Consider the following 20,644-nt stretch of genomic DNA (forward strand, 5'->3'; position numbering starts at 1 on the left):
GGTGCTGCCATCCTCTGTCCCAGCGCCTTCTAGCCGACTGGGTGTGGTCGCATGAGCCCAGCCCTCAGGTATCTCAGCCTTTGCCCAGGGTCTGGTGGCTGGTTGGTTAGACTTGTGGACCCGGAAGGTATAGGTGGGGCCCCATACAGGGGGTAGCCCACGGATTCGGAGTGCCTGCAGCCTTCTGCCTGGCTCTGTAGCTGAATGACCCCAGAGGCCTGGGGCGCTGGACCCCCACCCCCTAGGTAGAGGCAAGTCAGAGACCAGCTTCTGGCCAGACTTTGGAGGGTGGGGGTGGGGCACTTGCCCTACCCTGGGTCCCAGGTTGGAGGCCTGGGGCTGGGGAGGATGGGGATGGGAGCCTGCCGTATTTCCACAGCACTCAGGAGGGCTGAGCCAGGGTGGAGATAGGAACCTGGAGGGCTTCGGGGATCCCCAAGAGCACAGGGAGAGTAAAAAGCGCCCGCATTTGGAGAACGGCCTCTTCCCCGCTGCCTTGGGGAAGGAAGGCAGGGGCCGCCCTGCTCCGCCGCGGGCGGGGCTGCCTGGACCCCGCAGGGGTGGGGAGGGCCAGTCGGGCCCAGGAAGGGGGCGGGGCGGCCGCAGTGACGCGCGGGCGGCGGGGAGGGACGGCGGGGGCGCCGGCGGACGGACTGGGAGGAAGGTCGGGGCCATGGGCCCGCGCTGCGCCTCCAGAGGGTCCGGCTACTGCTGGAACCCGAGGCCGAGGCTGGGGGCGCTCCGGGCTCCGATCCACGGCCCGTGCGCCTTCGCCCGCACCGGGTGAGGGGCGCCCGCCCTAAACTAGAGGTGAGCCGGGACGTCGGCAGGCGGGCCAAGAGCACGGGGGGACGGGGACGCTGGGGAGCACAGGGAAGTGGGGACAACGCGGCCTCTCGCCTGTCCGCTGGGCGCGAGGTGGGGGGTGGGTGGGAGGGGTGCCCGCAGCGGAACCGGGGCGCAGGTGGGCGGAGCGGGGCTCCCAGGGCAGGGGCCTGTGGAATACCAAGTGGAGCCACTCTTGCCTCAGCCCGAAGGAGTCAGCCCACGGGAAGGATGATGGGGTGGCTGCATAGACGAGTGCCGGGGGTCCACGGAGGATGCTGGGGAGGGAGCAGTTGAGGACTAGACTGCCGGCCGGGAAGAGGAAGGCAGGTCTGGGGGGCGGAGGGATTACTTATCTAGTCCTGGAAGGTCAGTTCGGATGCGGGGGGGTGGGGAACACTGACAGAGATGCTAAGAGGAAGGGCGCATGGGGCTGCTTCGCTCAGAGACACCCCGGAGGGACGAGGTTCTAAGTGGACGTCTAGAGTCGGGGACACGGGACCCCACCGACTCGGGTAAAGGAATGCAGGGGATGGCCCCGAGGGGCCGGGTGTGGAAGGCGGGCCCGGAAGGAGGGGCCCCGGGGCTCCTGGGGGCGGGTCCCCGAGGGATGCCGTTTCCAGGAGGCTTAGGACGCGGCCGTGGCCGGAGCGGCGAGGAGGGCCCGCCGGCCCGCGCCCGCCGCTCCGGGGGGCCCGCGTCAGCGCGCGGTTGCCATGGTGACGAGCGGGAGGGGGGCGGGGGCTGCGCGGAAAAGAGGTCAGCGCTCAGCCGCGCTGCGGCTCCCGGCCCCCGGCGGCGCTGGCGGCAGCGCTGGACTCCCTCTGCCTCCCCCTTGGCGGGCTCGGGCATGGGGTCCCGCGGCCCGAGCCCCTCTGCCCGCGCGCAGGGCTCGGGGCCGCGCGCCGCCGCCCCGCACTGACAGCCGCGCGGTGCCCTGCGCCAGGCGGAGCGGAGGCCGCGCGCGGCCGGCCGAGCGCCTTCAGGATGCTCATCAAGGAGTACCACATTCTGCTGCCCATGAGCCTGGACGAGTACCAGGTGGCCCAGCTCTACATGATCCAGGTGAGGGCGGCGGGAAACAGGAGACCAGGGGGGGCGATACTTCATGATGGGGTAACCCCACCTGGGACAAGGGGCCGGGCCCAGCCCAACACCCACCAGTCCTGCTCCGGGGCTTGGAAGGGCTCAGAGGCTAGAGGAGGAGAGAGAGGGCCCCCTTTGGATGCGGGGGGAAGGGTAAGTGCTGTGGGGAAAGGGACAGGAGGGCCTGAAGGTGCCTCCCTACCCCCAAGTGCCCAGCCGGTGGTGGACGCTCAGCCTACGTCTGATCTCCTTTAATCCTCCTTAGGATCTAATCCCATGGGGGTAAGGAAAGGAGAGCATGAGAAGTGTGAGGAGGGGTCCTAGGTGGTAGAGAAGCCTGGGAGGGAGTCCCCAGAGGGTAGGATCCTGGCAACCCCAGGAGGTCAGAGAGTGGGATGAGGATCAGGCCCCAAAACTGTGACAGAGAGGGGCAGGCAGGGACCCCAGAGGGTGAGGGAGGGGGCTAGGCTAAGAAGGGGCTAGAGTTCTGGGCTTGGGCTGTGAGCAGAATGAGCCAGGGCAGGCTCTCAGGGAGGGGAGAGGGTGGGTGCAGGCCCTCAGGGAGGCCTGTTCCAGATGTGTTCCCCAGAAACATAGGATCAGAGTCTGCGGAGGCAAGAGGGCCATGATCCAGCCTCAGGGGGTTGAGTGGGCCGAGTTCAGCTTCCAGGGCTATAAAAGGGCAGGATCTGGTGCTCTCAAACTATGAGAGTTGTGGCAGGAGCTGGTATTGGGGTCCCAGTGAGGGAGGGCACCAGGTCAGGTCCTCAGAGAGGTGGGCACTCCTTTTACTCTCCTCGATCCTTCCAGCCCACCCACCCTGGCTTCCTCACTGCCCTTGGAGCACATGCAGCATGCTCCCACCTCAGGAGAGCTTGCACTGGCTTCCCCTCTGCCTTGAGTACTTCCCCCGACCCCACATCGGCTTGGCACCCTCCCCTCGCTTTGTCACGTTCAAATCGTGGTCATGTTGTCTTCTCGGTGAGGCCTTCCGTGACCATCCCATCAAAATTGCAATCCCCAACTCGATCCCCCTTACCCTATTCTATGCTTTCTTCCATAGCCCTGCGCACCTTCTGATAGCAGATAATTTGCTTTTTTCTGTTATCTGTCTCCCTCTACTAGAAGGTATGTTCTGTGAGGGCAGGCAGGGGTCTTTGTTCTGTTCATCAACAGATCCCAATTAATACAATCCAAACAATGCCCGGAATAGAGCAGACACTCAATAAATACTTGAATGACTGAATGAGTGACAGGTTGCTGAACCCTGGGGGCGACTGGACAGTGGCTGTGATCCTGAGCCCAGGAGCTGCGGAGGGCCAGGGTCAGGTTTCAGGGAATTGGAAAGGCTGGGACTAGGGCCCCAGAGCTGTATAGGGGGCCAGGCCGAGCTGGGGACCCCAGGAGCTGAGGTGGAGCTGAGCAGCCTGTTCTGCTCTGCCCTGGGCTACAGAAAAAGAGCCGGGAGGAGTCGAGTGGTGAGGGCAGCGGTGTGGAGATCTTAGCCAACCAACCCTACACGGATGGGCCCGGCGGCAGCGGGCAGTACACACACAAGGTGTACCACGTGGGCTCCCACATCCCAGGCTGGTTCCGGGCGCTGCTGCCCAAGGCCGCCCTGCAGGTGGAGGAGGAATCCTGGAACGCTTATCCCTACACCCGAACCCGGTGAGTGGGTGGGGCAGGCCTGGGGACAAGAGGGGAACAGCCCTGGTGGCACAGTAGTGACCTTCACCCCTGCCCTCTGCCCAGGTACACCTGCCCCTTTGTGGAGAAATTCTCCATTGAAATAGAGACCTATTACCTGCCTGATGGGGGACAGCAGCCGAACGTCTTCAACCTGAGCGGGGCCGAGAGGAGACAGCGCATCCTGGGTGAGGCCTGGAGCCAGTGGGGGGACCCTGGAGACCCTCTTACGCCACCTCCCGCCTCGACAGGCAGCCTCTGACAAGTCCCAGGCTCTCCCCCTGCCTCGGCTTCCTGCCCGTGAAAGGCAGCCCTCCCAATCCCGAGGTGGGGAAGGGGCGGCAGGGGCTGGAGGGTGCCGGTGTTGCTCAGTGCTGCTGGAACCCCCTCAGACACCATCGACATCGTGCGGGATGCCGTGGCCCCAGGCGAGTACAAAGCAGAAGAGGACCCCCGGCTGTACCGCTCGGCCAAGACGGGCCGAGGACCGCTGGCTGATGACTGGGCACGCACGGCGGCACAGACGGGACCCCTCATGTGCGCCTACAAGCTGTGCAAGGTCGAGTTCCGCTACTGGGGCATGCAGGCCAAGATTGAGCAGTTCATCCACGATGTCGGTGAGCGCCCAGCCTCGGGAGGTTCCGTCTACCCAGCATGCCCCGGGCCCCGGCTTTGAGCCATGGATGAGCCATAGATGTCTACTGGGGACACAGAAGCCTAAAGCCATCATTTCCATTTGATGTGTGAGCGCTGAGGCAGAGGGGAGCAGCAGAGCCTGGCCAGGGTTCGGGGGAGCCTAGCCTTGAAATTCGGGTAAGAGTCCGGAGGCCAAGAATCTGATGACGTGGTCTCTGAGCTCCCTGCCGGCTCTGACGTCCAGAGCTGCTGCTTCTAATCATTAAGATTCTAAGATTCTCCAGTGTTCTGTGAGTTAAGTGAGACTTAGAGACTCTCAGGAGGCAACATGCTAAGGAGCACAGGCTAAGGCTGTGACTCTGATGTCATTCTCTTGAGGTCCCTCCCACCCTCAGCTCCCAGAGTCCCATCCTCTGGCCCTGGTCTCCAGGAGCCTCTGTTTGACACTCCTCTAAACCTAACCCCTTGGCCCCTGTGGCTCAGCCCTGCCCCACCTGCCAGGTCTGAGGACGGGCCACCTGCAGGTAGGGAGATCCCTGGTTGAGGGTGTCCAGGGGCCTGGGTTCCACTCCACTACAGACTCGCATGGGACCTCCAGCAAGCCACTTCCCTCCTCTGCTCCTTAATTTCCCTCCGGTCAACGAGGCGGAGGTTGGGCCAGACATTAAGAGCTAGTATTGACTGAGTGATCACACATGCCAGATCCTCTGCTAATCACTTTTTATGCAAGGAGATGCAAGATCTCCTTTAATTCCCACAACACCCCTCAAGGTAAGGACTATTATTATTCCCATTTCACAGATGAGGAAATTTAGCTTGGAGAATAATACAGGCTCCTGGTTCTTACCTTTGGAAAAATACGAAAAAGCACAAATAAGAAAATGAAAATCCTCCACATATAACCACTATTAAGATTCTGATATATTTCCTTCCAGAAGTTTATAATTCAACCATTATTACTTTATTTCCAAGATATGGACGTTTCTAATTTTATTCCTCTGCTTAAGATGAAAATATCCCAGAATGGGTATCATCTTTCACTACACTCTTCATTAAGTGCCAACACTTCCATTAACTGTTAACACCTTCATTAACCATCAACAATTTCATTAACTGTTAACGCCTTAATTGTTAACTCCTCTCAGGAAGTCAGCAGCAAGCCAGCTGAAAGAGAGCAAGAACAAGCATTGGTCCCAGCTTCCTGGGGTGTGGGGGTGGGGTCAGTGCTCAGAGTTGGGGTGTCAGAGGGATAGAAGAGGCAGGGAGGGAGGTGGGGCAGGAAGACAAATGCCCCAGTTCCCACTCCCATCTCGTGGATAGCTCTTGCCCTGCCCGACTTTGTGGCTCTGGGTGGGTGGTGTGCCCAGGGGAGCCATTCTCCGACCTCAAGGGCTGGGTATGCGGCTGCAGCAGCAGAGAAACTGGGAGCGGGGGGGCACAGTTCTGATGCCTGGGCACCTCCAGGTCTGCGTCGGGTGATGCTGCGGGCCCACCGCCAGGCCTGGTGCTGGCAGGATGAGTGGACAGAGCTGAGCATGGCCGACATCCGGGCACTAGAGGAAGAGACTGCTCGCATGCTGGCACAGCGCATGGCCAAGTGCAACATGGGCAGTGAGGGGCCCGAGGCCCAGCCCCCTGGGAAGGCAAGCGCCGAGACCCGGGCTGGGGCCAGCCATGCTGGCACCCCCGATGGGCCCGAGGCCCCCCCTGGCCCCGATGCCTCACCGGATGCCAGCTTCGGCAAGCAGTGGTCCTCATCCTCCCGCTCCTCCTACTCGTCCCAGCATGGAGGTAAGACTGGGGCACAGGGACGGGAGGAAGGGACCCTCAGGCTGGACTCAGGCTGAGGCTGATGTGGCCCGGCAGGGGGCGTGTCTCCCCAGAGCTTGTCCGAGTGGCGCATGCAGAACATCGCCCGAGACTCTGAGAACAGCTCCGAGGAGGAGTTCTTTGATGCCCACGGTCAGCACCGCAGCCCTATTGGGGGGCAGGGGGGATGTCCCTGAGCAGCTCCTGCCACCCCGTGACACAGCCCCTTCTCCCTGCAGAAGGCTTCTCTGACAGTGATGAGGTCTTCCCCAAGGAGATGACCAAGTGGAACTCCAATGACTTCATCGACGCCTTCGCCTCCCCTATGGAGGCTGAGGGGGCACCAGGTAAAGATCTCCCATCAGGTTGCCAGCCATTGGCACCCTGTATGCAGTGGGGACTCGGAGAACAACACGGTCCTAAGTTTAATGGGGTCCTAAGATGAATGTCAGTCCGGAGAGGGGTCTTGTTAATTACACAGGTGAATAAGGAATGGGTAATGGGTGGATGGATGGACGCATGGCTGGCGTGTATTCACGGTTCGGACATAGTACAAAGAGGAATTAATCTGCAGTCCAGGAAGGCTTCATGTGGGAGATGACATCTAAGCTGGATTTTGAAGGATTGGACCAGCTCTGTCCAACAGAACTTTCTGTGATGATGGAAATCTTCTAGCCACTAGCCACATGTGGCTATCAAACACTTGAAATGTGGCTAGTGTGACTGAGTTTTGTACTGTATTGTATTTTAATTCATTTCAATTTAACTGGGCACGTGTGACTAGTGGCTACTATATGGGATAGGGCAGGATGAGAAGGAATTTCCCAAGCAAACAAGCATTGTGGGGAGAGGCAGCACTGCCAGCAGCAGGACTGGCATGTGCCAAAGCCCGGGAATGTGAAATGACCTGGGAGAGTCAGGTGAGAGGTCAGAGGAGATGGGGGCCGGGGGGCCACTCAGGCAGACAGCAGAGCAGGGGTACCTGAAATGCCAGATGTGGGGATCCCCACAGACCCCTCAGTCTCCTTCAATGGCTTTCCCCCATCCTACAGACCTTGGAGCCGAGGCCACCAAGGACATCGGGGAAGGGGCCCGAGCACCCAGGGACTCAGAGGTGAGTGCTCGGCCACCCCACATCACAGTTCTGCCCCCTCTGGCTGGGCCACTACTCTGACACCCCTGGCACCCCACTGTGCCCCGCAGGGCCCAGACGGAGCTGGGGAGCTGGGGGCCGAGGCCTGCGCAGTCCATGCCCTCTTCCTCATCCTGCACAGCGGCAACATCCTGGACTCGGGCCCTGGAGACGCCGACTCCAAGCAGGCGGACGTGCAGACGCTGAGCCTGGCCTTCGAGGCTGTCACCCGCATCCACTTTCCCGAGGCCCTGGGCCACGTGGCGCTGCGCCTGGTGCCCTGCCCACCCATCTGTGCTGCCGCCTATGCGCTTGTCTCCAAGTACTGGTCAGGGATGGAAGGGCGGGGGACACACGGGGTCCCCACGGTGCAGTCAGCCACCCAGGGGCTCTCAGGACAAGAGAAGCCCCATGGTGGGAGGGGGAGGAGGCAGGGAAGCCAGACACCTGGGCCAGACACCCACCAGCTGGACCTCAGTTTCTAGTCAGTGGCTCCATCACAAAGGCCTCTTGGGTGCTGACGCTCCCCACAAAGGCCCATGGTGCTAGGACCTGCCAGCAGGCCAAGGGGACTTGGAGGGGGCAGTGGTGGGGCTAGAAGCCCCCGACCCACCCACCACACTCCCTCCTCCTGCAGCCTGAGCCCCTACAGCCATGACGGCGACAGCCTGTCCCGTTCCCAGGACCACATTCCACTGGCTGCCCTGCCACTGCTGGCCACCTCGTCCTCCCGCTACCAGGGCGCTGTGGCCACGGTCATCGCTCGCACCAACCAGGCCTATGCTGCCTTCCTGCGCTCGTCGGAGGGCGCCGGCTTCTGCGGGCAGGTCAGGGGCCAGGGATGTTCCCGGGAGCTTACCATCCAAGCCCTCCATCTGCTGGCCTCTGCTGCAGCCCCTGATGGCACCACCTTCTCACCCAGGTGGTGCTGATCGGAGACGGCGTTGGTGGAATCCTTGGCTTTGACGCGCTCTGCCACAGTGCCAGCGTGAGCACAGGGAGCCGGGGCAGCAGCCGCAGAGGGAGCATGGTCAGTGTGGCCCGACCCCATCTCTTCAGGGGATATTCTCTGGCTTTAGGTCTCTGCCCCCTGGAATATGACCTCTCTGCTGGCCGGGTTGCCTGCTGCCTTGTTCTGTCCCCTCTGGGGCTCTGCCCACCTTTCTTTGAGTCCTTGCCCAACCCCCAAGCCTCTCTCCTCACTTCCAAATAAGTAGAAATTGAATCATGTCCAGGCCTAAGGTATTTCTGTCCCCTGTTCCGTCTAGAACAATGAACTGCTCTCCCCAGAGGTTGGCCCAGTGCGGGACCCCCTGGCAGATGGAGCCGAGGGGCTGGGCCGAGCCAGCCCAGAACCATCGGCACTGCCCTCCCAGCGCCCCCCCAGCGACATGGCCAGTCCAGAGCGCGAGGGCTCTCAGAACAGGTGACACTCCCGCCCATCACCCCCGCCCTGGGCTTGCACTGGGCTGCAGAGGCAGCAGCACTGAGCGCCCCTCCTCCCCCATAGCTTGCAGGCGGCCCCCCCAGCTGCCTCCTCCGGGGAGCCCCGGCGGGTAAGCACAGCCTCCTGCCCACTTGCTGCCACCTCTGAGGCTCCCGACGGCCCCACCAGCGCCGCCCGCCTCGACTTCAAGGTCTCTGGCTTCTTCCTCTTTGGCTCCCCACTGGGCCTGGTGCTGGCTCTGCGCAAAACTGTGATGCCTGCCTTGGAGGGTGAGCCCTTGGGGTGGGGGTCACGCCTCATCCTTCATCTGCCCCTCCTCCATCCCCTTCCATCTTTCATCTCACCTGAGATGCTGGCATTCTTGCCATCCCTCACTGTACGAATTAAATGGCCTGGCTAGAGGAGGGGAACCTGAGGCCCAGAAAGAAGGGACTTGCCAAGGCCGAGTTTCCCACAGTACACCGGGAGGAACTCACGCCCACAGATGCTCTGCATGAGAAGGGGTCCAATGGGCATGGGAAACGCTGTATCCTGAACCACATCAGCAAATCGAAGGCTCTGATCCCTTCTAAGCCGAGACCTCTCACTTTAAGCAGGACCCCCGGTGACCTCAGGGAGTGTAGTTTGGGAAGTACTGTCTTGGGGTGCTGCTTCCCACACCCCCTACCTCCCAGAATGCCAGCTGAGCCTCCTCCCCCTGTTATCTTCTGGGTACCAGTGGCCCAGATGCGCCCGGCCTGTGAGCAGATCTACAACCTCTTCCACGCGGCTGACCCCTGTGCCTCCCGCCTTGAGCCCCTACTGGCCCCCAAGTTCCAGGCCATCGCCCCACTGGCCGTCCCCCGCTACCAGAAGTTCCCCCTGGGAGACAGCTCGTCCCTGCTGCTGGGTACGCCCCCAACCAAGATAAAGGGGGGAAGAAGGAGGGCACCAACACGGAGGGATGGGGGTGGGAGCCCTCATCTAAGAACACATGAGGTAGTTCCTACATCATTGGCAAACTCTCAAATCACCACTTCCAGGACCAGGGAGCCCTACCCTGGCCCCTTGTGGGATCTGGATCCCAAAGGCCCTTTAACATTCTCTGCCTGGGAGTGGGGGGCAGTGGTGATGACTGGGCTAGAGAAAGGAGGCAGGGTGATACTGGTGTGCCAGTGTCTGAGCACAGCCACCAGTGTAGGGGGCTGCTGTGTCTGTGTGTAGGGGTGCATTGTGTCTGCATGCACTTGTGTTCATGTTTTGGTGTGGGGCGTGTGCACGTATGCATGCAAGGGGGTGCCCATTTAGTCCCATAAGACAAGCGTGCCTGTGTTGGGGTCGTGGTGGCAGGCATTCTGGCAGGAGTGCAGCTGGCTGTTAGGGTGAGCTAAGAGGAGATAATGCCCCCACCTCTTCACTTTCACCCAGATAGGGGGCAGTTCAGCCTCAGCCAAGACCTGACCAGGGAGGGCCGGCAGGGCAGATGGTAGAGGTGTGGGGGCCGAGCTGTCCTGGAACCCCTGGGTGGGAAGACAGGAGGGCAGCCTGGTGCAGCCTGCTGCTGAGGTTGTCCCTCCTCCCCCAGCCGACACTTTGCAGACCCACTCAGGCCTCTTTCTGGAGGAGCTGGAGATGTTGGTGCCCTCAACACCCACCTCTGCCAGCGGTGCCTTCTGGAAGGGCAGTGAGTTAGGCACCGAGCAGCCCGCCCAGCCAGCTGCCCCCAGCACCACCAGTGAGGTGGTTAAGAGTAAGTCAGCCAGCCACCACACCTGGGGAGGGGACACTTATTCCACCTCCCAAGCCCAGCTGAAACACCCCTGCCCCCAGCATTTGCTCTGGGACCCCCCTCCCCCAGCACCCAGCCGGGACTCGGCAAAGATCAGGGTTGGCAGAAAGGACAGAGGAAAGAGCACCCAGGGGCCAGACAGGTGGGCATGGGGTGGGAGGCCACCCCTGACCCACTGCCCACGTGGCCATGCAGTCCTGGAGCGCTGGTGGGGGACCAAGCGGATTGACTACTCGCTCTACTGCCCCGAGGCGCTCACCGCCTTCCCCACCGTCACGCTGCCCCACCTCTTCCACGCCAGCTACTGGGAGTCGGCCGATGTGGTGGCCTTCATCCTGCGCCAGGTGGGTCCGGGGGTACCGGGCGGGAGATGGGAACCGGACAAGGATGGGAAGCCGCGGGCCAGGGGAGGGGAAGCCCCAGCAGCACCCCCGGCCTCTGCCGGCCCCCGTCACGCCCCAGTTTACGCGGCCTCGCCGGGTTCTGAGCAGGTGATCGAGAAGGAGCGGCCACAGCTGACGGAGTGCGAGGAGCCGTCTATCTACAGCCCAGCCTTCCCCAGGGAGAAGTGGCAGCGCAAACGCACCCAAGTCAAGATCCGCGTACGTACCCTGCCCCTCGCCCCCCAGGAGCGAAGCCCTGCTCGCTCTCCTCGGCATCCCCGCCCCTACGGTCTTCCCGGGTCCCGCCCCGCCCCCTGTGGTCCTGGCCCCACCTCCTCATGCCTCGGCCCCGCCCCTGGGAACCACTGGTTTCCTCCCCTCCCAGCCAAGTCAGGTCGCGGCACGGATGCGCCCTCACCCCACCCCGCCTCGTCCTCTGCATTCCAACGTGTCTCGGCTCCGCCCCCTCGGAACTGCAATCCACACACAGGCACTCACGGCCTCGGGTCGGGGTCCGCAAAAGCGCCCACCCCTTGGGCCTCGCCCCTCTCCCGCAGCAGCCGTCTGGGCGCGGGTCCCCCTCAGCAGCTCCCCCCGCAGCCCCGCCATCCCCTGGCTGCGGCCTCACGCTGTCTCCTCCCGCCAGAACGTCACTTCCAACCACCGGGCGAGCGACACGGTGGTGTCCGAGGGCCGCCCCCAGGTGCTGAACGGGCGCTTCATGTACGGGCCCCTGGACGTGGTCACGCTCACCGGAGAGAAGGTCAGGATGCACGGCCTCACCCCGGGAAGACTCGCCCCAATCGGGCCTACCTGGCTGCAACCGGGAGCTCATGTCCAGTCCCGCCTCATATCCCCGGGACAGCTCCCGGTCCTGCCAGGTTCAGCCCCCATCCCCATCCACCCCCGACGACAGGCTCGCCTCGGCCCTCCTCCACTCAGGGTCAGGGGGACCTTCTCGCCCCCTCTCCCCACCAGGTGGACGTCTACATCATGACGCAGCCGCTGTCCGGCAAGTGGATCCACTTCGGCACCGAGGTCACCAACAGCTCGGGCCGCCTCACCTTCCCGGTGCCCGCCGAGCGTGCGCTGGGCATCGGCGTCTACCCGGTGCGCATGGTCGTCAGGTGAGCGCGGGGCGGCCGGGCCTCTGCGGCGCGGGGGTCCCTGGGCCTCGGCCCAACGCCGCTCACGCCGCCTTGGGCCACAGGGGCGACCACACATACGCCGAGTGCTGCCTGACGGTGGTGGCCCGCGGCACCGAGGCCGTGGTCTTCAGCATCGATGGCTCCTTCACCGCCAGCGTCTCCATCATGGGCAGCGACCCCAAGGTGCGCGCCGGTGCCGTGGACGTGGTCAGGTAAGAGGCCGCCGCCCAGCTCGCCGCGGTGACCGGCCCCACCCCAGCGTGGAGCTGACCGCCACGCCACCCCGCAGGCACTGGCAGGACGCGGGCTACCTGATCGTGTATGTAACGGGCCGGCCCGATATGCAGAAGCACCGCGTGGTCGCCTGGCTGTCGCAGCACAACTTCCCCCACGGCGTTGTCTCCTTCTGCGACGGCCTCACCCACGACCCGCTGCGCCAGAAGGCCATGTTTCTGCAGAGCCTGGTGCAGGAGGTGCGCGGCTGGGGAGGGTCCCGCCAGACCCCCCCCCCACCCCCCCCACCCCCCCCCCCCACCCCCCGGCCTCAGGCCCTTGACGGCTCATCTGGTCCCATCCCCATCCGGCCCGGACCCTAATTGACTGGAGAGACCCTTAGAATTCTGCCTCCTCGGTGTGCGAGGGGCCCCTAGTCCTTGGGGCCTACTAGGGAGATCCTGTTGGTCCCGCCCCCGTGGGGGCCTGGTGACGTAGGACTGTGTGGCCCCGCCCCCGAAAGTCTGACCCGGAAGCCCAACAGACCCCACCCGCAGCCTGACGGCCCCTCCCCCGGGCGGATGACTGGGCTCTGTGGTCACAGGTGGAACTGAACATCGTCGCCGGCTACGGGTCCCCTAAAGACGTGGCCGTATACGCGGCGCTGGGCCTGTCCCCGAGCCAGACCTACATCGTGGGCCGCGCTGTGCGCAAGCTGCAGGCGCAGTGCCAGGTGAGGGCCAAGGGAAGGCGGAGACTGGGAGCCAGCCAGGGAGCAGGGGCCTGGATCTGAGGCCATAAGGACCGCCTGTGTTAAGAAGCAACTGAAGGAGGCGGCTATGAGAAGGCTGGCCAGCCTCAGGGGACCTGGGCTGCTCCTAGGACAGAGGTCATGAGCAGCTGGGAGCTGCGGGGCAGACCAGGATTGGTAATTCAGGCTGGAGCGTGCTCAAGACCTCCAGTGCTGGCTCCACTCTGGCGTGGCCTTGGGCATGGGCCTTGACCTTTCTGAGCCTATTTCTTGTCTGTAAAATGGAAATGATAACATGGCACCGCACTCGACAGCTATTGTGAAGATCACATGATTTACTGCACACCAACGTGCACAGGCCTGGGCACAGAGCAAGTGCCTGCTGAATGTTAGCTGCCGTTATTCCTCCCATGATCCCATTTTACAGTTGAGGAAACTGAGGCCCAGAAAGGGGCAGAGCTAGGAGTAAAGCCAGGGTGCCCCAGCTCCCAGCCTGGGGTTCCTATCTGCCAAGGGAAGACTCTGGCCAGCACTGCCCAGGAGCCGAGGGAGGGCAGGTGAGGGCAGCGTGTGGGCCTGAGACCACTATCCCCTCATCCCTGCCCACCTCTGCCCACAGTTCCTGTCAGATGGCTATGTGGCCCATCTGGGCCAGCTGGAGGCGGGCTCCCATCCTCACGCCCCCACGGCACCCTCGAGGGCCACCCTGGCCAAGAGCAGCTATGGCGGCGCTGCCCCTGTGGACTTCCTCCGCAAACAGAACCAGCTGCTCCGCTCAAGGGGCCCCAGCCAGGCGGAGCGCGAGGGCCCAGGGACGCCGCCCACCACCCTGGCCCGGGGCAAGGCCCGGAGCATCAGCCTCAAGTTAGACAGCGAAGAGTGAGGCCCAAACTCTGGCTGGACCTTGGTTATTTATTCACACCCTCAAGGGGCCCAAGCGCACGTGGGAGGCTGGGGCCCCAGCCGTGGCCCCCAGCCCCACACCCTGCATCTTTGCCTGCCCCTCAGTGTTATTTCCCTTCCATGTGGGGGGACCCAGCCCCAGGGAGAGGAAGGAGGGAGCAGCGGGGGCCCAGAGGCTTCTTCAGTGTGTAAATCCGTGAAAATAAACACCACCTGCATCCCACCTGATTGTCCACCCACCTGGCATCACAGGGCAGCCGAGCTCCCAGTTTCCAGTGTGATGGGGACACTGAAGAGCAGAGAGAGGCCAGGATGTCCCCAGGGCCCTGCAGCAGGTCAGACGCAGGGCCAGGATGGGGGCCTGGACCTTGAAGGTCTCGTGGAGGGCTCTGTCCTCCCCTCTACCCATGGCCTCCCCCTGGATAGAGTCAGCCCACCTGCCCGGCCCGCCCCACCTGGGCCAGCCTTTCAGTTCACAGGGGCCCAGACTGGGCTTCTCACTGGACCTTCTGCCTCCAGAAGCTGAGGCCAGGGGCCCATGGGATCTGAGGCTCGGGGGAGAGGTGCACTAGGAGACCATCTCACTCAGACCAGGCCTCTGGGCTTGTGTCTGCTTATCTCCCCCTTAAGACTGAAGGCTCCCGGGCACCCCAGCCCTGGCCAGCAAGGGCCACTTCCTTTGTGACAGGGATCAGCCTCCTCATTTCTCTGTCAGGGACACTGAGGCCCAGAGAGGTCTCAGAGCTGGCTATGGGGAGCTGGAATTAGAATCCTGAACCTTTGCCTCCCAAGACCACCCAAGTACCAGGAAATGCCAGGGGGTGACCCCGACTCTCCCAATGCACAGCTCAGCAGACCCGGAGAGAGATAAATAAGGCCTTTATACACAGAGAAGCATGACGGAGCAGGGCGGGTGGGCTGGCAGCGGCAGCAGTGGGCTGGGCAGGGTGGGCGGGGCGGCTGGCCCTGTCAGTGAGAGAAGATGCCCCTGAAGCGGGCCTTGTCCTCCTCGTCCTTCTGCCGGATCCGTGCCTCCAGGGCCCGCAGCTCACGGCTCACAATGGGCGCCAGGGCGGGGTCCAGCTCCAGCACCTTGGCAAAGTCAGCCTGGGCCTCCTGGGCATTCCACACGGCCGCGTGCGCCTTGCCCCGCTTGAAGTAGGCCTTGACGTTGTCTGCAGGGGGTACCGGCAGGCAGAGGCACGCGAGGGCATGAGCAGGGACCAGCCAGCTGCCCGGCCTGACTCCTCCTGACACCATGGGCCCTAATGGGACAGAGCCCTCCCAACCTGAGGATGCCAACCCCACCCCCAACCTCCATGACACCATTCATAGCTCATTGGCACAATGGGGCCCATCCCTGCCCGGGTAGGGGCAGTTGGTTGGGCTCCTGTGGGAGCTCAGAATGGGGGTGATGTCAAAAGCTCAGTCTTGCGCCCCCGTGCCCAGTGGTGACAGGGAGAAGGAGGCCGCTGGCCTGTCTGCCCGCCGGCTCGCCCTGGCAGCCCAGCACTCACCGTCATACTTGTTGAGGATGGAGGAGCAGTGGTCCAGCACTTCGTAATACTCCTCGGCCACCAGCTTGCACTGACAGTAGTTGAGCAGCAGCGGCGTGATCTGCAGGTCCAGCTGGATCCAGTCAGGGGACCCAGGCTGTTCCTGGGGGTACGGGGGCAGCGAGAGGGGGAAAGATGCTGAGACCTAGGCCCCATTGCTCCACCTCGCCCCTCCTCCCACCGACCGCAGCCCCCGGGCAGCACCTTCATCTGCAGGTTCTTGAGGCAGGCGATGGCGTCGTAGTACTTGGCGGCGGCCTCCTTCACGTGGCCCTCGCGGTACAAGCGGTTGCCCTCCTGGTGGATGACCGGCACCGCCTTTGCCTTCTCCTCATCTGTCATGGCCCATGGGTCCTGCTGGTACGTGCCAGGGTTCTCTACCTGCCAGGGCACGAGCCAAGTCAGCATGAGGCCCTGGGGGCACCACAGCTCCTCCAGCCGCAGACCTGCCCAGCCTCTGGAATCCAGCCTCTGGAATCCAGCCTCTGGACACTGGATTCCAGAAGCAGAATCACTTGCCCATTCACTGACACTCAGCAAATGTTGATGAAGCATCTACATGCCCAGCACTGTGTCACGTTCTAGGAAGAGAACCCTGAACAAGACAGTGAAAATCCCTGCCCTCGCGGACACCTGGAGGAGGAAGAGGGGACCCCTGGGGACTGCCAGGGGTCCTGCACAGGCGTTCTTGTACCTGCCCTGCCCCAACCCCCAATAGTCCATCCATTGAGCCCACCAACCCTGGGCAGGTAGGCAGGGCTGGCGCCCACTGTGACACTACCAGTGATGGTTTGGCGAGGCGCCTGGGGGCCCCTCACCTTAAGCATCTCGATGTCGAAGATGAGAGGCTGGGGGTTCTGCTGCAGGGCGTCCAGGTCGGCGTGGCCCAGGGAGCTGTGCTCGTGCATCTGGGCGATGCCACAGCAGTGCCGCTGGCCCTCCAGGGGGTCCTTGCCGGCTGCGATGTTGCGTAGACTCTTGGCCACCAGCGGATACAGGACCACATGCTACAGGAGGGCGAGTGGGCACCAGCGGCTCTGTCGGCGTGGGCTGGCTGGTCACCGGGCCCAGCCCCCCACCCCACCATCTGAGGAAAGACACGGAGGCCCAGAGAAGGGCAGGCAGCAACTGGCTCAGGGCCCCACTCTGCCGAAAGGCAGGAGGGCTTTTCCCTTGGGACTCCTCTGGCCTCCCAGCCCTCTCTCCCGGTGAAGCCCCCAGCTCCTGCCACACTATTCGGCCACCAAACCAAACCAAGCACCTACCCCTCCAAGCCCCACACAAACAGACACTCCCACCATCAACCTGTCTCTCCTGTCCTTACAAGCCCAGTGGAATTCTTACCTCCTCCTCCTCCTCCTCTCAGGGGTGCCACCCACAGGCTGGACTTCTTGCCATTACTGGGGTCCCTCCACATTCTGTTCCCAGCGTCTCTTCCTTCTCTCCTGCCCCATCCCCACCCCATTCAGGACCTATCTCAGAGCTGGGCCCAGGGCAGCAACTTCAAAACCTTTGGGAGTAGGGGACCTAGCCTTTGACCTTTTACTAGGAACAGCTGCTGGGACGGTGGGAGCCAGACTTCCCCCACCCTAGTCTAACCAGCTCCTCTCACTGCCCCTGTTGTCTGCACGGGGGTGGACTGCTGGGCTAACGTCCAGCCAGCCAGCAGACACGTCCTGAATCTTGGCTCTGGGCTGGCGCATGGTGGGCATCTTGAAGCAAGAGGTAAACAGGCCCAATCCCTGCCCTGCAGGAGCTTAGACCCAGGCAGAGGACCAGATCCTGGCCATGCAAGTCACGAGGGGTTGGAGGACTCACAGGTGGGGTTCAAGCTAACCACCAGCAGTCAAGGAGGGCTTCCTGGGGGCGGTAACCCAAGAATTCGCATTGAATGAGGGAGGATCTTGGTCAAGAAGGGGATGGAAAGGCAGGGAGGTGAGTGGGAGGGGGAAACCGGCAGCGCCACACCCTACAGGGCTGTGTGAGCAGCTACAGCTTACACTCAACCCTGACGGCCACCAGGAGCCAGAAAGGTCTGAAGCAAGGAGCTGTACGGGTCAGCTGCATTTGAGAAGCAGTCCTCTGGCTGCAGTCTGGCTAATGGAGAGGAGAAGGCGGAACAGAGGCCAGGACAAGAGGCTGGAGGCTGGTGTGGTGCCCTGGACGGAGGTGGTGGTGGCCTAGCCAGGCGGGGACTCTGGGATGGGGAACAGAGCACAGCTGGACAGTCACCGCAGGAGGCGTCAGGTACCTTGACGTCGCAGCAGAACTGGGCGATCTCCCCCTCGCGCATGGTGCACACGATGGTCTCCCACACGGGCAGCTTGAACTTCTTCCCGATGATGAGCTCCATGGGCTTGCCGCGCACCCGGCTGTCATCCAGCACGGCGCCCTCCTTGTCGCTGTGCAGGGTCCGGTAGTGGAACGTGGCCTGCGGGCCACATGCAGATGAGGCAAGGTGCAAACCCTCACCCAGCCCCCGAGGACAAGCCCAGCCCCCAGCCTGCAGACGGCACAAGGGACAGGGGTCACCACCCCACCTTACACCTGCCTTCACTGCACCACCCAGCTGGGAAACTAAGTCACAGAGAGAGAAGTAAGGCACCCAAGTCACATGGCTACTGGGTGCACAGGCTGGGGTGAGAGGCGAAGCATTCTGGCTCCCATCATTCTTCAACAAATCTTTACTGAGCTCCTACTGTGTGCCTGAGCTCTGGGCTAGACACCAGGACACAGGAGTGAGCAAAGCAGACCAAAGGCCCCCGTGGGGCTCACATGGAACTTCTAGAAGAAAGAGGCCTCAAACAAAACAGTGTGCTATGTAAGGTGGAGCTAAGTGCTATGGATCGGAAAACAAGATGCAGCGGGTACGGCAGGGCGGGTTTGGGGGGGTGGGCTCTCTGAGGAGGCAGCATTTAAGCAGAGATCTGAAGGGAGTAAGGGAAAAGCAAGCCAGGCAGGGGCTGGGGTGGGAAGGGGGTGGGAACTTTCTAGGCCCAAAAGAACAGCAGGGGCAAAAGCTTCACAGTGGGACAGTGTGCTGTGTGTTCGAGCAGCAGCAAGGCCACTGCGGCAGAAGCAGAAGGACGAGGGGGCAAGCTGCACCATGGGGTCACCGGGCTCAGCAGGGCCTGTAGGCCGCGGTGAGGAAGTTGGTTTTTCACTCTGAGATGGAAGCCACTGGGTGGTTCCAAGCAGAGGGGGGACAGGACCTGACGTGGGTTCTGCTGCTGCTGGCATAAGAACAGGCTGTAGAGGGGTCGAGGCAGAAGGAGGAGGGCGAGGTAGGAAGGAGGTTACTGCAGGGACCCAGGGGACAGACGATGGCGGCTGGAGGTGCCCCTAATTGAGACTGGGAAGGTTTGGGGGGAGCAAGTTAAGGCTGAATTGCCAACCAGACATCCAGGTGGAAATGGTGAGTGGGGAGCCGGATATCAAGTTTACGGGAGAGGTCAAGGCTAGGGATGTACATTTGGGAGTAGTCCAGGCATGGAGAGGTTTTTTTTAAAGAGATGAGACTGGATGAGATCATCTGCCAGTGCGTGCAGAGTGAAGAGGGCTGAAGACGGAACCCTCGACAGGATATGGTTAGAGGAGCCCACGCTTCACCACCACACGGCGCCGCTTCTCTGAACTCGGTTTCCACATCAGTAAAATGGAATCAACAATAGTACCTACCCCACGCTGTGGGAACGAAAGGATATAACATGTGAAGCATTTAGCACGGCGCTCACGTAGCGAGCACTCACTCAACACTGGTGATTGGTTATTTAATCTTACCTAGCCCCATTCTTTCAGTACCATTGTTCACCATCTTTACAATGTTCTTTCTTTCTGGTGTCTGTTTCGTCCAGGATCTCCCTTCCAGGACCTTCTTCAATGCCACCGACCCCTCAGCCCATGGGGGCATACACCCACACCCCTTCTCTTGATCCGGAAAGGATCCCTCTTAATATAATGAACACTAGAGCCATGCAGTTGCCCTCTGCTCTCAGAGCACTCACACAGGGCCAGGCTAGGATCTCTACCTGCCCCACCTGGGCACAGGGCTGGTCGGGGAGCATGCGCTCATTCACAGCAGCTGTTACTTCTGGGGCCCCTAGTATCGGCCAGGATCTTTATACATTTGTTCAATATGCATGTTCTGCGTGACTGCTCTGTCGGGCACAGCGGCTGCCCCTGGGAAGTTCCTTACTCTACAGACAAGTGGCATCTGGGAAAGGTTCCAGGAGGAGGGAACTGCATGAGCAGAAGCAGGGAAGCCCGGAGATGTAGGTTGTGGGGGTTGGAGAGGCTGGAGCTGGGGGCCTGGATGTACAAGGCAAGAAGATGAGAGGCTCTTTACTTCTCAGCCCTTATCTGTCCTGAGCGAAGCCATCTAGAGCCATCGGTAAGCTGACAAAGGTCACAGTCTGGCAGATTTGACCTCTGGGCCCGTTCTCGGGGGTTGCGCGTCCCGGGGCCTCAGTTTTCCCACTTAAACAATGAGGGCTGATCTAAGTTTTCAGAAGGCCCCTTCCACCTATAAAAGGTCTTAAACCTTGCAACCCAGAGGTCCCAGGGTCCCTCCCTCGTCCGGGGACCCCTTCCAGGCCCCAGGTTTCGGGCTCCAGGTCTTCTCCAGCGCCGGGTCTGCGCCAGCACTCAGGTCTAACACCCCCGGAACCCGCTAGAGATGACTGACGGCCTCCCCGACCAATGCGGCCACATGGCCAAGCCAGAGGGCGGGGCGGACGCATTGGAATTCACCCCTTACTTAAATTCAGACTAATCAGCGTCGAGCTCCGCGTGTGAGTGGTAGGGTCACCGGCCGCTGCTATCTGGGCATGCGCAACCTCTCGCCTAAGGCCTCCTCCCGCCTCGCATGCGCACCGCGCTGCAGAGAGGTGAAGGGGAGGGGGTTAGACACGAACCTTGGTTCCATCCTTAAAGTCGGGGAGCTCTCCTCGGCCTTCCTGTATGACCCGCTTTTGGATCCCGTCCTCCCGGAGCCTTGCGATGATATCCGCCATCCTCCTTCCCCGCTGCTCTCTTTCGGTAACTTCCGGACCCGCTCGGCAGCTTCCGGACCTGCTTCGGCAGCTTCTAGAGCTTCGGCAACTTCCGAAATGGCGCCATTTTGACTGAGGGCAGACGCCAAAAAGGGACGCAACGTGGAAACGGACGGTGATTGGTTCTCTGCGCTGCGGCTGAGCGCGGGGTCCCCGGGGCGGGGCCTGAGACTGTCTGGGGGGAGGGACCGGGGTCTGTCAGGGGGCGGGGCGGGGCGGGGCGTCGCGCCCCTAGCGGTTGCGTCATGGA

The 20,644-nt window shown here is 62.2% G+C and overlaps 2 protein-coding genes across 4 annotated transcripts; one reads left to right on the forward strand and one right to left on the reverse strand.

Moving 5' to 3' along the window:
- The first annotated feature begins 651 nt into the window (after positions 1–651).
- On the forward strand, positions 652–14,010 carry PITPNM1 (phosphatidylinositol transfer protein membrane associated 1). Of its 2 annotated transcripts, XM_004437712.3 has the most exons (24): positions 652–810; positions 1,772–1,890; positions 3,365–3,579; positions 3,664–3,785; positions 3,990–4,214; positions 5,698–6,024; positions 6,100–6,195; positions 6,282–6,389; positions 7,095–7,156; positions 7,246–7,496; positions 7,812–8,001; positions 8,097–8,204; positions 8,443–8,600; positions 8,685–8,890; positions 9,340–9,510; positions 10,186–10,350; positions 10,585–10,733; positions 10,881–10,991; positions 11,419–11,535; positions 11,751–11,899; positions 11,983–12,132; positions 12,210–12,393; positions 12,738–12,866; positions 13,504–14,010. In XM_004437712.3, the coding sequence occupies exons 2-24, from the start codon at positions 1,813–1,815 to the stop codon at positions 13,765–13,767; spliced, it is 3,735 nt and encodes a 1,244-aa protein (XP_004437769.1). In that variant the 5' UTR covers positions 652–810; positions 1,772–1,812; the 3' UTR covers positions 13,768–14,010. The 2 variants fall into 2 exon arrangements, with proteins under 2 accessions (XP_004437769.1, XP_087278678.1); XM_087422552.1 differs by lacking the exon at positions 10,186–10,350.
- Positions 14,011–14,649: 639 nt separating this feature from the next.
- Positions 14,650–20,469, reverse strand: AIP (AHR interacting HSP90 co-chaperone). 2 transcript variants are annotated; one of them, XM_014793066.2, is made up of 6 exons: positions 20,257–20,469; positions 17,595–17,774; positions 16,162–16,350; positions 15,548–15,724; positions 15,313–15,446; positions 14,650–14,962 (listed from the first exon to the last, which is right to left on the reverse strand). In XM_014793066.2, exons 1-6 carry the CDS (start codon positions 20,353–20,355, stop codon positions 14,890–14,892), a joined length of 852 nt encoding a protein of 283 aa, XP_014648552.1. In that variant the 5' UTR covers positions 20,356–20,469; the 3' UTR covers positions 14,650–14,889. The 2 variants fall into 2 exon arrangements, with proteins under 2 accessions (XP_014648552.1, XP_004437768.1); XM_004437711.3 differs by having other exon boundaries at positions 15,305–15,446; positions 20,257–20,466.
- Positions 20,470–20,644: the final 175 nt, after the last annotated feature.

This window comes from Ceratotherium simum, chromosome 34 (assembly GCF_057802395.1).
Source record: "Ceratotherium simum simum isolate JZ-2026a chromosome 34, ASM5780239v1, whole genome shotgun sequence".
NCBI classification, from domain to species: domain Eukaryota; kingdom Metazoa; phylum Chordata; class Mammalia; order Perissodactyla; family Rhinocerotidae; genus Ceratotherium; species Ceratotherium simum.

What these genes read in the sequence shown, in the direction of transcription:
- AIP (XM_004437711.3), bottom strand. Translation starts at nt 20,355, where the DNA reads ATGGCGGATATCATCGCAAGGCTCCGGGAGGACGGGATCCAAAAGCGG. An exon ending in TCAAGAACCTGCAGATGAAG is followed by an intron (nt 15,447 to 15,547) that starts GTGCTGCCCGGG and finishes CCGTACCCCCAG; the next exon opens with GAACAGCCTGGGTCCCCTGA. An exon ending in CATCCTCAACAAGTATGACG is followed by an intron (nt 14,963 to 15,304) that starts GTGAGTGCTGGG and finishes TACCCCCTGCAG; the next exon opens with ACAACGTCAAGGCCTACTTC.
- PITPNM1 (XM_004437712.3), top strand. Translation starts at nt 1,813, where the DNA reads ATGCTCATCAAGGAGTACCACATTCTGCTGCCCATGAGCCTGGACGAG. An exon ending in CTACTCGTCCCAGCATGGAG is followed by an intron (nt 6,025 to 6,099) that starts GTAAGACTGGGG and finishes GTGGCCCGGCAG; the next exon opens with GGGGCGTGTCTCCCCAGAGC. An exon ending in GAGCACCCAGGGACTCAGAG is followed by an intron (nt 7,157 to 7,245) that starts GTGAGTGCTCGG and finishes TGTGCCCCGCAG; the next exon opens with GGCCCAGACGGAGCTGGGGA.